Raw genomic sequence first — 12,481 nt, forward strand, 5'->3', positions numbered from 1 at the left:
CTTGATGCATTTCTGATTTGCCATCAAAAGTAGGATGGGATGTGGGATAGCTCCCAGAATAGAAAAGCTGATCACAGATTAAAAATGATTGCAATGGGATAAAAATGGGTTTTGTATACACCAAAATATTGATAGTCACATTGTGTGTGTGTGTGTGTGTGTGTGTGTTAGCAAAGAACTGGAAACAAAGCAGATGCTCTGAGGATGAACTAGACAAAATGTGGTCCATGCATGCAATGGAATATTGCTGTGCTGAAGAAATGGTGAATATGAAGAACACAGAAAAGTTCTTCCCATTCTGGTGTTGGCTCCAGATACAGACTTGGCACAGGCCTGAAGGAAGGAGGGGGACACGACACTGAACAGGTTTGTGTCAACATGGGGATGCTATGCCAGGGCACCTACGGGTATTAACATGTTGGCTGCTGGCAGAGACACTGGGAGATCTGTCACACAACTTGCTGAAACTGTGGATGAGTGTATATGGTTGGAGTTCCAACAAGGCAGGACAGGTCATCGTCTGCAGCCAAGAAGGGTGTGTTGTTGTTTGGTCATTTTTCAGTCATGTCAGACTCTTCATAAACCCGTTTGGGGTTTTCTTGGGGAAAATACTGGTCTGTTATTTCTTTCTCCACCTCATTTTACAGATGAGGAAACTAAGACAAACAGGATAAAGTGACTTGCCCAGGGTTACACAGCTAGGAAGTGCTTTAGGCCATATTTGAACTCAGGAAGATGAGTCTTCCTGACTCCAGGCCCAGCTCTCTATCCACTGTGCCACCTAGCTGCCATGCTCAGTTGGATAGTTTTGATGAATTACCTTCTTCTTCTTCTTCTTCTTCTTCTTCTTCTTCTTCCTTGTTATTTTTATTCTTTGAAACAAGGGATGGTCCTCTGGGTGTGAGAAAGATGGGGAGAAGAAATATATTTGGAAAGATGTTTTTTATAGACATCGATTATTTTTAAATGTTTAAATGATTGCAGAGGTGATCCTGTGAATCCATTAAGTTTTCCATGTTCACCTGGGCTGGCATTGAATAATATGATGCACGTAAGAAGTGTAGAGAGATAGGGAGTAAGTAAATTCTAAATTAATTTTATTTCTACAGAACTACAGGATTTTCCATTTAGAGCTAAAAGCAACTTGAGAGGCAAGTTAGTCCAACCCCCTCATTTTTCAGATACAGCAACTGAAACAGAGAAAGGTTAGACAATTTGTCCAAAGTCACCCAGAGAGTAAGTGGCAGAGTCAGGATTTGATCCCCAGTCCTCAGGTACCAGAGACAGCTCTCCCATCACCTCCATCCAATGCCTTTACACTAGCCATGCTCCAAGTCCAGGATGCTGTCTTTCCTGCCCTCCAGTCTTAGAGTCCCTGCCTTCCTTCAGTACTCAGCTCCAGCACCAAATTATTCAAGAGGCATTTCCTGGTGCTGCACCCCAACCCCCACCCACCCACCCTGCTGGGGCCTCCTCTTCTCAAGTTTCCTGATGACTGTCTCATTTGTGTCTTATCTCTATGTGTGCATATAAGTGGCTTCTCCCGGTAGCATGTCAACTCCTGGAGGACAGGGACCAACCACTTTTGTCTTTATGTTCCTAGCGCCTAGAACACAGAAGGTGCTTAATAAATGATTACTGATTCATTGATTGTGGTAAAGGAGAAAGAGAGGTGGACCTGTGCTCAGAGGCTGATTCTGCTACAAGATTACCTGTGTAACCTTGATGTGTCCTCTCCTGTCTCAAGACTAATTCTATTTCCTCAACTGTAAAATAAGGGAGTTGGACTAGGTGCACCCAAAGATTCCTTTCTGTCAAAATCTATGATTCTATTTTCTTATTTTGGGGGGTACTGAGAGGAGATAGACCTAAGCAAAGCAGAAAGGGCTTGTGGGAAACATGAAGGGAAGGAGTACATAATCTTCCAAGTAACTTCTGGGCAAATCATTCTACTACCTAGGACTTCATCTGGACTTTGTCATCTCTGAGGTCCCTTCACACTTCAACATTCCATGTTCTAAGTGAGCTCCTACTGAGATTTGTCTTTCTCAATTCCCCCAAGGACCAAATTACCAACTGGATAAACTGATAAATTAATTTTGTTGTGGCAGCAATTGAGCTCAGTTTTACCTATGGCCTTCTGGAAATAATCTCTCCTCCCTCTCCCTGGATTCCAGATGACTCCCTCCCATTTCCTCTTCCATCCACTTACACACCAATCCAGCCTCACAAATCTTTTGTGAATATATAACTTGGAGTCAAGTAGGAAAGGGGAGGAAGGCAGTATCGAGGCAAGAAAGGTAGAGACACAGGCATTTGGGCTTTGCCTTGGCTTGGACCACAATCTGGAGAGTTGTGTTCAGTTCTAGTTGCCTCCTTTTAGAAAGAAAATTGAGAGCAGAACCAGGAGAACATTGTACACAGTATCAAGAACACTGTGTGATGATCAACTATAATAGACTTTTCTCTTTTCAGCAATACAAAGATCCGAGACAATGCCAAAAGACTCATGGTGGAAAGTGCTCTTCACATCCAGAGAAAAAAACTATGGAAAAAAAAAGAAATAAAGAACTATGGGGTCTGAATGAAGATTGAAGCATTCTATTTTCACTTTGTTGTTGCTTTTTTGTAGTTGTTTATTTTTTCTTGGGTTTTTTTTCCCTTTTGTTCTGATTCTTCTCTTACAACATGAGTAATGTGGAAATAGGTCTAAAGTGATTATAATGTATAAACTATATTAGATTACTTGCTGGTTTGGGGAGTAGGGAGGGAAGGAATGGTGGAAGAAAAATTTGGAACTCAAAAAAAATATCTTTACATGTAATTGGAAAAAATAATAAAATAAAATAAAGAAAGAGGATTGAGGATCTGCAGATTTGTCAAGGAAGGGCAACCATCTCAGGTGGTAAGACACTGCAAGTCCATGCTGTAGGGGGACTGACTGAAGAAGCCAGAGAAGGGAGGATTAAAGAGTTACATGGTAGCTGTGGCCATGTATTTAAAAAGCTGTTATGATGAAGAAAAAAGGGGCTTATTCTATTTGGACACAAAGGGCAGAACCAGGGGCATGAGGGCAAGTTACAAGGAGGTAGATTTTGGTTTGGTGTGAGAGCAGAGGCAGGGCTAGTGTGAGTGTATCCATGGAAGCCAAAACAAGAGGAATTAAAACAAAGACAAAAACAAAATCTTCCTCCTTTCTCTCTCCCCACCCCCGACAGGGAAAATAAAATAATCCAATAACGGGTTAAGCTTGCTTGGGCAGTGGTCATTATATACAGTCCCATTACAAAGGAGTCAATCTAATGCATGTGCCCACAGACACAGACATGTACACACACATGCACACACACACTCATTCTCACTCACACACACACGCAAACATATGAGTTAAATGATTCAGCATAACTAGAAAAACAATTGTCTTTTGTAACTGGAATGTCAATCAAAAAGGCAAGCCTGGAAATGAGCTGAAAGTTTTCACCCAACTAAAACAGGATTGGGTTACTAGGTGGAATAGAGATGTATACTTAATCATATCTTTTCAAAATGGCAGCCCTCCTTCCAATATCCCACCCAAAGGAATCCATTTACATTAAGATGGATTGTTCTAAACACCAGGGTTTCCTCCCCTTTTCTCTACAACCCTATCCCCTAGTCTACTATTCCCAAAGTTATTTATTGCCTTTGCTTCTGATTTGAGAAAAAGGGACCATTTTGCCTTTCTTTGTCTTCTCAGTACTTACCACAGTGCCTGGCAAATAGTTGAAATTTAAGAAATGCTTATTGACTTGATTAGACTTGCCCTGATTTTTCCTGGGGAAAAAGGTATTGTATCTATGTAAACTTCTATATTCAATACAAGCATACCCTAAACATCCTGAACCAGTGACTAGATGGTTAATTGTTATAACTAAACCACACCTAACATCAAGGAAATCCTGCTGAAATATCACTTAACTGAACACCCAGTGCAATGGCGCATAGTGAAAAGAGTGTGTTGGGCTTGGATCCCAGAAAACTAGGGTTCAAATCCCCAATTCTGAGCCTTAAATATGTCACTCTGGGAAACTCACTTCCCAACATCTGGTGGGGTTATTATCATAGAATCATAGATACAGAGCTGGAAGAGACCAACTCTATAGTTGGGACTCAGAGTCCCATTTTATAGATGAGGAAAGAAAGATAACAAAAGGTAAGATGATTTGCCCTAGGTCACATAAGCTATGTAACGATTGGAATGATGCCACCTGCTGGATACTTACTGTAGAAGAGTTCTGCCCATGAAGCGAAGGTCTTTGAGGGCAAGACCAGGAGTCTTTTCTTTGGCGGGAGGAAGTGACGCGGACTAGTGGGAGGAGGAAGGAAGAGACTGGCGCTGACTCTGGGGCTCTTTCCTGAGGACGCTGGCGGAGAAGGGAGCTAGAAATGTGCTCTCCCTTTAATAGATAGGAATCTAGGCCTTTCTCTCTCTCTTTACCAAATTCTTATTCTCCTTAATAAATGCTTAAAAGTCTAACTCTTGCTAAAGCTTGTAATTGATTGGCGACCACTCATTAGATATTTTAGACAGTTTAGCTAGAATTTTAACCCTTAACAGCTAGCAAGTGCCTGAGACAGGATTTTAACTCAAGTCTTCTTGATTCCAAGTCCATCATTCTCTCCACTACACCACCAGCTACCTTGGGGTTCCCACCTTGGGAGTTCCCTTCCAATCATAGAAACTTTCCATATTCATGATCATCCATATTGAAATACTAATGTATATTCCACCCCCACCCTCACGATTGCTTTTTTAATAACATGGATTTTGCCTGAGCATTTTTGTATTGTCCCTTGAACACAAATTAAGATGCTTAGTTTTTATCATTTCAAACTTTTATTTCAAATATTCAAACATCTTTTAGCAACAATCATAACAATACAGAGAAACCAAACTGCACATTCATTTTATTTAGTTGAGAAATGCTTAGGTTATAAACATAGGTCCCCACAACCCAATGTAACTGTACTCACTGCATGTGAATAAGTTTTTCTTCTTTAAAAACAACCCCCCAAAAATGCTTAAGAAAGAAGCCCTGATGCAAACTCCAAAATTTTTTTCACATACCCATAAAAGAAGTCTATTGCAATCTCACATAAATAATCACCTGAGATATACATACAGATTATTAAAGCAAAAAGAATATTTGAATTTGAAAAGTAAAACAAGCATGTCCCCATCATCAAAGGTACTAAAAATTGTAAGAACAGATCATCTCCCCCAAAATGACTGAAGACACAATGAATCTCTGCAATCAGAAATCACTTGCATCCAAATGAGGGTTGGCTCCTTTCTCCCCAGACCGCTGTCTAGCTGTTGTTTACAAATCTTGCCTAGAAGGTGTGTGGAATTTGAATTCTCTTGGATATAATGTGAGGCCCAAACCCTCAACCAGACAAATCTTTATCTTCATCTAAATCTTGCAAAAACAAATTGAGACAGTACTAAATTCCAGTTCACCTGGAAGAAAAAGACATATGTCTCTTCTGCTCTGGCATCTCTGTACATGTTTATTAATCCCAAACCACTTTTTGACCTCATGCCAAGCATTCATCAATTTCCATCAAGTATTATCACTGGTCTCTGCAGAGTGCCTTGGTGGGTTGACGTGAGAGCTTGGAGAATAATGCATTGCCCTTCCCAAGTCCCAGTCCATGCTTCAAAAAGCAGCTCTGTTCAATGTGGTGAATTTCCCCAGAGTATGTTATTGCATTTACAAGAGGCATTGTTAAAAATAAAATCTGAGTAGAAAACAAGTGTAGAGGATATTGCAATCTCAACAATAGGGACTCAACAACTGTATCTGCAGCCTTTCTGCATACGGAAATGTTCCCTTGGCCAAATGTTCCTGGGGCTTAGCAAAAATGTGATTTGATTAGCAGATTATTGGAAAAGTTGGGCTATAAATCACACTGTTAGCCACATGCATTCAAAAGAGTTCCCACGGAGTTGGAGAACCAGAATTTAATTTTGGAAAGGATGTAGTCATGTAGCATTCTATAAACAGAGAGGGACAAAGATACAAGCTAATACACCATATACCACTGAGTGCTGTGGTTATGTGATTATATAATGCGCCTACTCTCTAAGTGCTGCTGTAGAGATTAAATAACATTTACCAAAAAAAGTAACATTTTTTTTCAATGGGGTCCAAAAAGCAATACTCATAGTTTTCATTGAAAATGCAAAGTTTAAAAAAAAAATGAGGAAGTGGGAAAATGAGGATGGACTTGTAATTTCCCTGGGGCAAGGAATACCAAGTGTGGAATCTCCACATACCCATTGCAGATTAGCAACTCTTCTCTAACTCACAGGATCAGAGATCTTCCTAGAGTACAGGGAAATGAAGTGCCTCACCCAGGTTCTGGTACAGGTATGAACCCATGTCTTCTCAATGCCAACGCCATCCTTTTATCAACTGTACCCCACTGCCTCTCTGCATCAAAATGAATGCATATACTTTCAAAAGCTAAATATAGGAAGTCTCTTGACACACTGCATATCAAAAGCAATGAGAACAGCTTCCGTCAGAAAAATCAGAGATGCCATTCAGGGATGAGACCTGGAAGGGCACCAAAAATATAGCCATGGAGGACAATGGCACTGATCCATTGCTGACAACTAAATTGCAAAGCTCAGATATATTGTATGTACACCATGCCAATTATGGCCACTAAACAGTTTTGTTTTTTCAAGAAAAAAACCCACCTAATTAACACTACCATGTCATTATAAATCACTATCATAAAATCCTGTGCCCACTACAAATTGCTAGGAAAGTTGCATTTCTCTAATTCTTTTTTAAAAAGAAATAACAGGGGCAGCTAGGTGGCACAGTGGAGAGAGCACAGGCCCTGGAGTCAAGATGACCTGAGTTCAAATCCGGCCTCTGACACTTGACACTTACTAACTGTGTGAGCCTGGAAAAGTCACTTAACCCCAATTGCTTCTCTCTCTCTCTCTCTCTCTCTCTCTCTCTCTCTCTCTCTCTCTCGAAGAAGAAGAAGAAGAAGAAGAAGAAGAAGAAGAAGAAGAAGAAGAAGAAGAAGAAGAAGAAGAAGAAGAAGAAAGAAAGAAAGAAAGAAAGAAAGAAAGAAAGAAAGAAAGAAAGAAAGAAAGAAAGAAAGAAAGAAAAGAAAAGAAAAGAAAAGAAACAACAACAAAAGATGGGCTTCTAAGCCAGTTGAAAGGACTCTAAGTTTTAATGACCAAAGCTTAATACCCTTTCATTACCAGGTGGGTCCCAAACTTGCAAATGTGCCTAATCTCAAAATTGTGAGCTCCAGGGGTTATCAGCTCATCTAAATCAGCCTCAGAACTGCCCATTGAAGAGCTGTTGAGTGGTCACTTAACATAGGAAAGGAAAATGTATGGAAAGTGAATAAGAAAGAGTAGAAACATCTATCTACAATGGAAGAGAGACACCATATTAAACCTGGTTTTAGTAAACTGAAGCAGGTTTCCTAGAGGGAAAAAAATGGTAGTCAGACTTGAAACAAAGCATTTCACCGCACAGGCAGCAATCTCTCATTTTAAAAGCTTCCCCAACCTTGGGAAACCAAAGAAAGGTTTCTTGGTACTGCAGATTGCCCTGATTACTTCAAAACCAACTAACCAACTGAAAAATGCTACATTTTCTTCGATACCCATTCCTAAGCAAATACTTATAACTAAGTTCTTCCATAAAGCTTTATCCCTGACATGAGAAAGTTTATTGTTTTTTGTCGCAGTCTTTGTGTGTACATGTCTTCCCAAACTCTAAGCCTAAGGTCATAATGTAAAGTTAAAAAAGTGGGTTGAATTTTCCCTGGTATGAAAGGTGCCAGTTTTATTGTAAAATGTTCTGAATGATATAAGCACTTCCAATCAACGTCATTTTGCGATGGCAGTCTTCAAATATAGCATTCCTACCTAAACATCATTGAATTTACAACTAGCCTTGTGACTTTGTGTAGTCAACTCCCCATTGTAAAACGAGAAATTCAGACTAGATTTTTAAAGTCCCTTCCAGCTTTAACATGCTACAACTAAATGTACCAAATGGTATATTTGGTAAAGCATTTTCAAAAGCATAAAACACTTGACAAATGTGATCCACCCCGGTGATTTCATCATTTGTGTGGGAACTCCTAATGGGAAAACTCCCTCCACAGATGTAGATTGGCAACTCATCTGTAACCAAGACTCTCAGAGTGTTGCCAGGGTTCAGAGGTAGAATCTGAATCTTTATATTCTTGACCACAAGGAAGATGCTTGCAAATGCAAGAAATTGATCTTTTGTGAAACTGAGCAATTCTTTGGAAATTTGCTGACTAAAGTAAACACATGGAATATCACATAGAAGATTGACTCCTCAGATGAAATTAAAATAGTATATAATAACATGATGAAAATGATGGCACAATGATATTATCAAAAATGATTACTACAAATAAAATGTAACCAGTGGGAACTACAAGCAGTCCCTGCCCGGTTTTATGGATTCCTCTTCCACATCCGTAGCTTTGCCACCCATGTCACTTGGACAAATACATCAATCCCTCATCTCGTAACTACTCAGGACCTGAGTTACTGAACCTTCAAAAGACTGAGCACCATTCTTTCCCTTTTAATCCTTTCAAACAGATCAATCCACCCGTGACCATTCATTAGACTGTACTACACCATCTGAAACCCTCATGACAACCAACCACTTCTCGGAGGTGGTGATCCCCCAGAACATATAGAAGTGAAGGATATTACATAAGGGAGAAGACTCATGGCAACCCAGGGAAGACTGATTTGAAAAACCTACTCTTAGGAAGTTGCCCAATTTAGAATTCCATTGAATCAAGAATTTCCAGAGAGTCTTCCAGCCCTAGGGAATCTTCAAAGCCCATTTGTGAGTTAACAATGAGCCCGGGGCTTTTCAAGGCATTATGGGCATTCATAAATTTCTGGAGGTATTTGGAGGTGTACAACCAATGGTGCTTCAGGACATCCTCCATTTCATAACACTTGGACTGTCTAGCGTTCATTTTCCGAAAACGTCGGAAGAGTTTATTACCAGATTCATTCCCTTCACTGGCCCATGCTCCAATGGAGCCATCTCTCTCAATGATCTCAGGGACATGGGCCAGGGTCTTGTGAAAGTAATTGGTGATTTTACCCTCATATCTGTACTGGAACTTGGTAGACAGGAGTTCTGCAAAACGCTGTGAGTTGAAACTATACTGGCAAAGTGATTCTGGGCACTCTTTGGCAGGGCAGGTTGAGCGCCACACAGGTTTCATCTTCAGGTAGAGGTCCATCAGCTCCCTCAAAGCCTCATGCCTTTCCTCATTGTGAATTAACTCACATACTGCTTCCACAGTCTCCTTGGTCATGAGCTTTCTGGCAAAGTTGCCATTCATCCTCATGATGGGCTTCAGGTTCATTTTTTTCCGGAGGTGCTTGTCTAGGGTGGCCTGCCATCGTTTCCGCTCCTCTTTGGTTGCATTGGGATTCTTATAAACTTCTCCGATCTCCAACTGAAAGAGTTTATAAAACTCTGCCGCATTGCCGATGTCACAGTGGAGAGCATCGATGGATGGAACCGTCTCGATGAAAGGCTTTGCTGAGACCCCTTTCACCCTGTCCCTCAGCTCTTCCGCTGACTCTTGATAGGGGTTGGATCTCCAGACTTCATAACGCTCCAGATTCTCAGCATGGCTCCTAGTTATGGAGTGAAGGACAAGATTTTGGGAAGCTTCCAACCGGGTGGCATCACAGAGGGTGCAAATGTAGACAGAGCCAGAGGCCTCGAGGCCTTCAACTTCCCGGACAAGTTTTTCATCATAGCCAGTTCCTCGAAAGACGAACTTAAAAGTTCTCTGGATGCCTCCCATCTCAAGCAGTAATTCGCTGCTCTTCATGGCCTCTCGCTCGGCAATGAGGGGACTAAGGATGGCTGTCAGGGTCTCGTGGTCAGATTCGTCTGCCAGCATGAGGCACAAGGGCTTACAGCACAGCTCCGAATTGGGCTTGGCTTCCTCGAATATCCTCACGCTCTCCTGCCCCTGAGCGATGCTGACATTCATGATGGTGAAGGAAAAGCGAACGGCCTTCTCTGGCACGGCTGGCCCGCTCCCGTGCTTCTCACTCACGTCTCCCATCCCATCACAGGACTCCTTCACCACCACAGTGAAAGGGCCACTCAGGTAGTCCCCCAAGTCTTGAGATTTCATGCCTTCCAAGATGTCTTCTTCCATGTCCATCAAAGCGGACACCAGCGCGGCATCGTAACGGAACCTCTTTGCGATGGTGTCGACTGGGTAGTCATCCACGGATGCAGACCACCCAGAAAGCCCGTCCATGATGCCTACGTCTGTGCGAGCAGAGACATTTTTCAGAGGGGGCTTCCACTCAAACGGGTGGTATCCAGGCAACAGGGTCTTCTCTGCATTCCGGAGGGCATGCAGGGGCTGGAAGATCTGCCTCCCGGTGATGGCTTTGACGGTCCGGTACATCTTGTGGTACTGGCTACAGCTCAGAAAAGTGTTGACCCGGATGGCCAAGCACACAGCTGCCTGGAGGCCCGACCCTCTGCCCTGCATGATGGCCTCCAGCTCATCTGCTTGCCGATGCTCATTTCTTGCTCTCAGCACCAGCAGGAACAAAGTCAGGCACACTGCCTTCAAATCACCTCCCTCTTCTTTGTCTGCGAAAGCCTTGACCTGCAGCTTCAGTTCTCTTAAACGGTGCTTCTGAGCCCTCCTGGTCAGTGACAGGAGATGCTGCCGGGGCCGGCCGCCTTTATTAATGTACACGTGAGACTCTTTCGGTTCCTTGTGACTGGAGATGTGCTGGTTGTATTTTTCAAGGCTCACTTCCTTATCGCAGTCTTGCACGGGGCATCTCACCACCAGGGAATTGAGGATGTTCAGAAAGGACCTCACTGGGCTTTCCACATCTGTAGGGAAGCAGGGATATTGACAAGAAGGGCAATAACTGCCCATCACCTTGAGACACCTCAGAATGCAGGTTCTGCAGAATAAATGCTTACACGTGGTTTCCACTGGATCAGTCAAAATGTGCTCACAGATCTGGCACGAGATGGCCTTCACAAAATCCACAGGGTGGTCCACGGCAAGCAGCTTGGTGCTCAGGTGCATCTTGCTGCAGTTGGTGATCTTCTTCATCAGTTCCTTGCTGCTGTTTCGAGGCTGGGCTTGACTCTTGGGGGGATGGGGCCTCCGAGCCCGGTTGGCCATGACCTTGAGCTTTTTGCTGAGGGATGGGTTGGACTGCCGACCTTTCCTCTTGAGTCCCCGTCGAGCTGCCTGGCAGACGTCACAAGATGGCGTGTGTGGGTGCCACTCTATGGCAGCATTCCTGGGGAAGTATACCTCACATGGGGCATTGCTGAATCTCCCATACATAACATTCCAACAGTTGTGACAAAACTGGGTGGGGTGGATGGAGTCAACATCCCCTTTCACATCAATTTTAAAAACCTTCGCAATCAGGTCTGGCCAGGAGGTGACTTTCTTTTCCTTCTTCCGGAGGAGGCCCTGGGTTTTACTGTCCACTGGACCGTGGACGGGGTATCTCCTATTCTGTCCATCAGCTCTAAAGGAAGCACCACAGATACGGCAAAGCTGCCGGAGGCTGGCCTGGTGGATTGCCTTCTCCCGGGCCTTCCCAACATCAGCAGGCTTCTCCAAAGACTTGGCATGGGCTGTGAATGTTGGCTGGACCAGCGCTGGTTTTTCTAGTGATGGAATGTTGGCACTGCCTATGACCACTGGAGTTTCCTCCAGAGAAGCCGGTTCATCGGCTGCATTCTTACTGAGCCCTGGAGCTTCTCCAGGGGAGGGCTTCACAAAGGATCTCACTTTGAAGAGCTTGAATTTCCATTCGGAAAATTTCATATACGGGTGCTGGATTTCATCTGGTGCGGAGCTAAGTCCTTGACTCGGTACCACAGATATTTCCATGGTGTCAAGGATGAGGGTCCCTGGGAACAAATGGAGAAGGTCAGATTAAGTGGAAAGTCATGAAATAGATGATAAATTATCACTCTACTGCCCATCTCTTCATTTACTCAACTCAGAGGTAAAAGTTGACACCGTATAATCACTAAGACAAAGTAGACGCAGTTACAGAGAAAGGCGACTCCTGGTGTCATGGACCAGCAATGCCAGACTAGAAGCCTGGAAGACCTTGGCTCAAATCCTGCCTCTGACACCTATTAGCTGTGAGGTTGTGGGTAAGTCACTCCCCCATGTGAAGAAAAGAAGGAAGGAAGGAAGGAAGGAAGGAAGGAAGGAAGGAAGGAAGGAAGGAAGGAAGGAAGGAAGGAAGGAAGGAAGGAAGGAAGGAAGGAAGGAAGAAAAGAGAAGAGAAAAGAAAAGAAGAAAAGAAAGGAAAGGAAAGGAAAGGAAAGGAAAGGAAAGGAAAGGAAGAAAAACTACCTGTTGT

At 43.0% G+C, this 12,481-nt stretch overlaps 1 protein-coding gene across 1 annotated transcript; it reads right to left on the reverse strand.

Moving 5' to 3' along the window:
• Positions 1–8,853: 8,853 nt before the first annotated feature.
• On the reverse strand, positions 8,854–11,997 carry RAG1 (recombination activating 1). The gene has a single exon (XM_043972790.1). It carries the CDS (start codon positions 11,995–11,997, stop codon positions 8,854–8,856), a length of 3,144 nt encoding a protein of 1,047 aa, XP_043828725.1.
• Positions 11,998–12,481: the final 484 nt, after the last annotated feature.

The sequence above is a fragment of the Dromiciops gliroides genome, chromosome 6 (genome assembly GCF_019393635.1).
Source record: "Dromiciops gliroides isolate mDroGli1 chromosome 6, mDroGli1.pri, whole genome shotgun sequence".
NCBI classification, from domain to species: domain Eukaryota; kingdom Metazoa; phylum Chordata; class Mammalia; order Microbiotheria; family Microbiotheriidae; genus Dromiciops; species Dromiciops gliroides.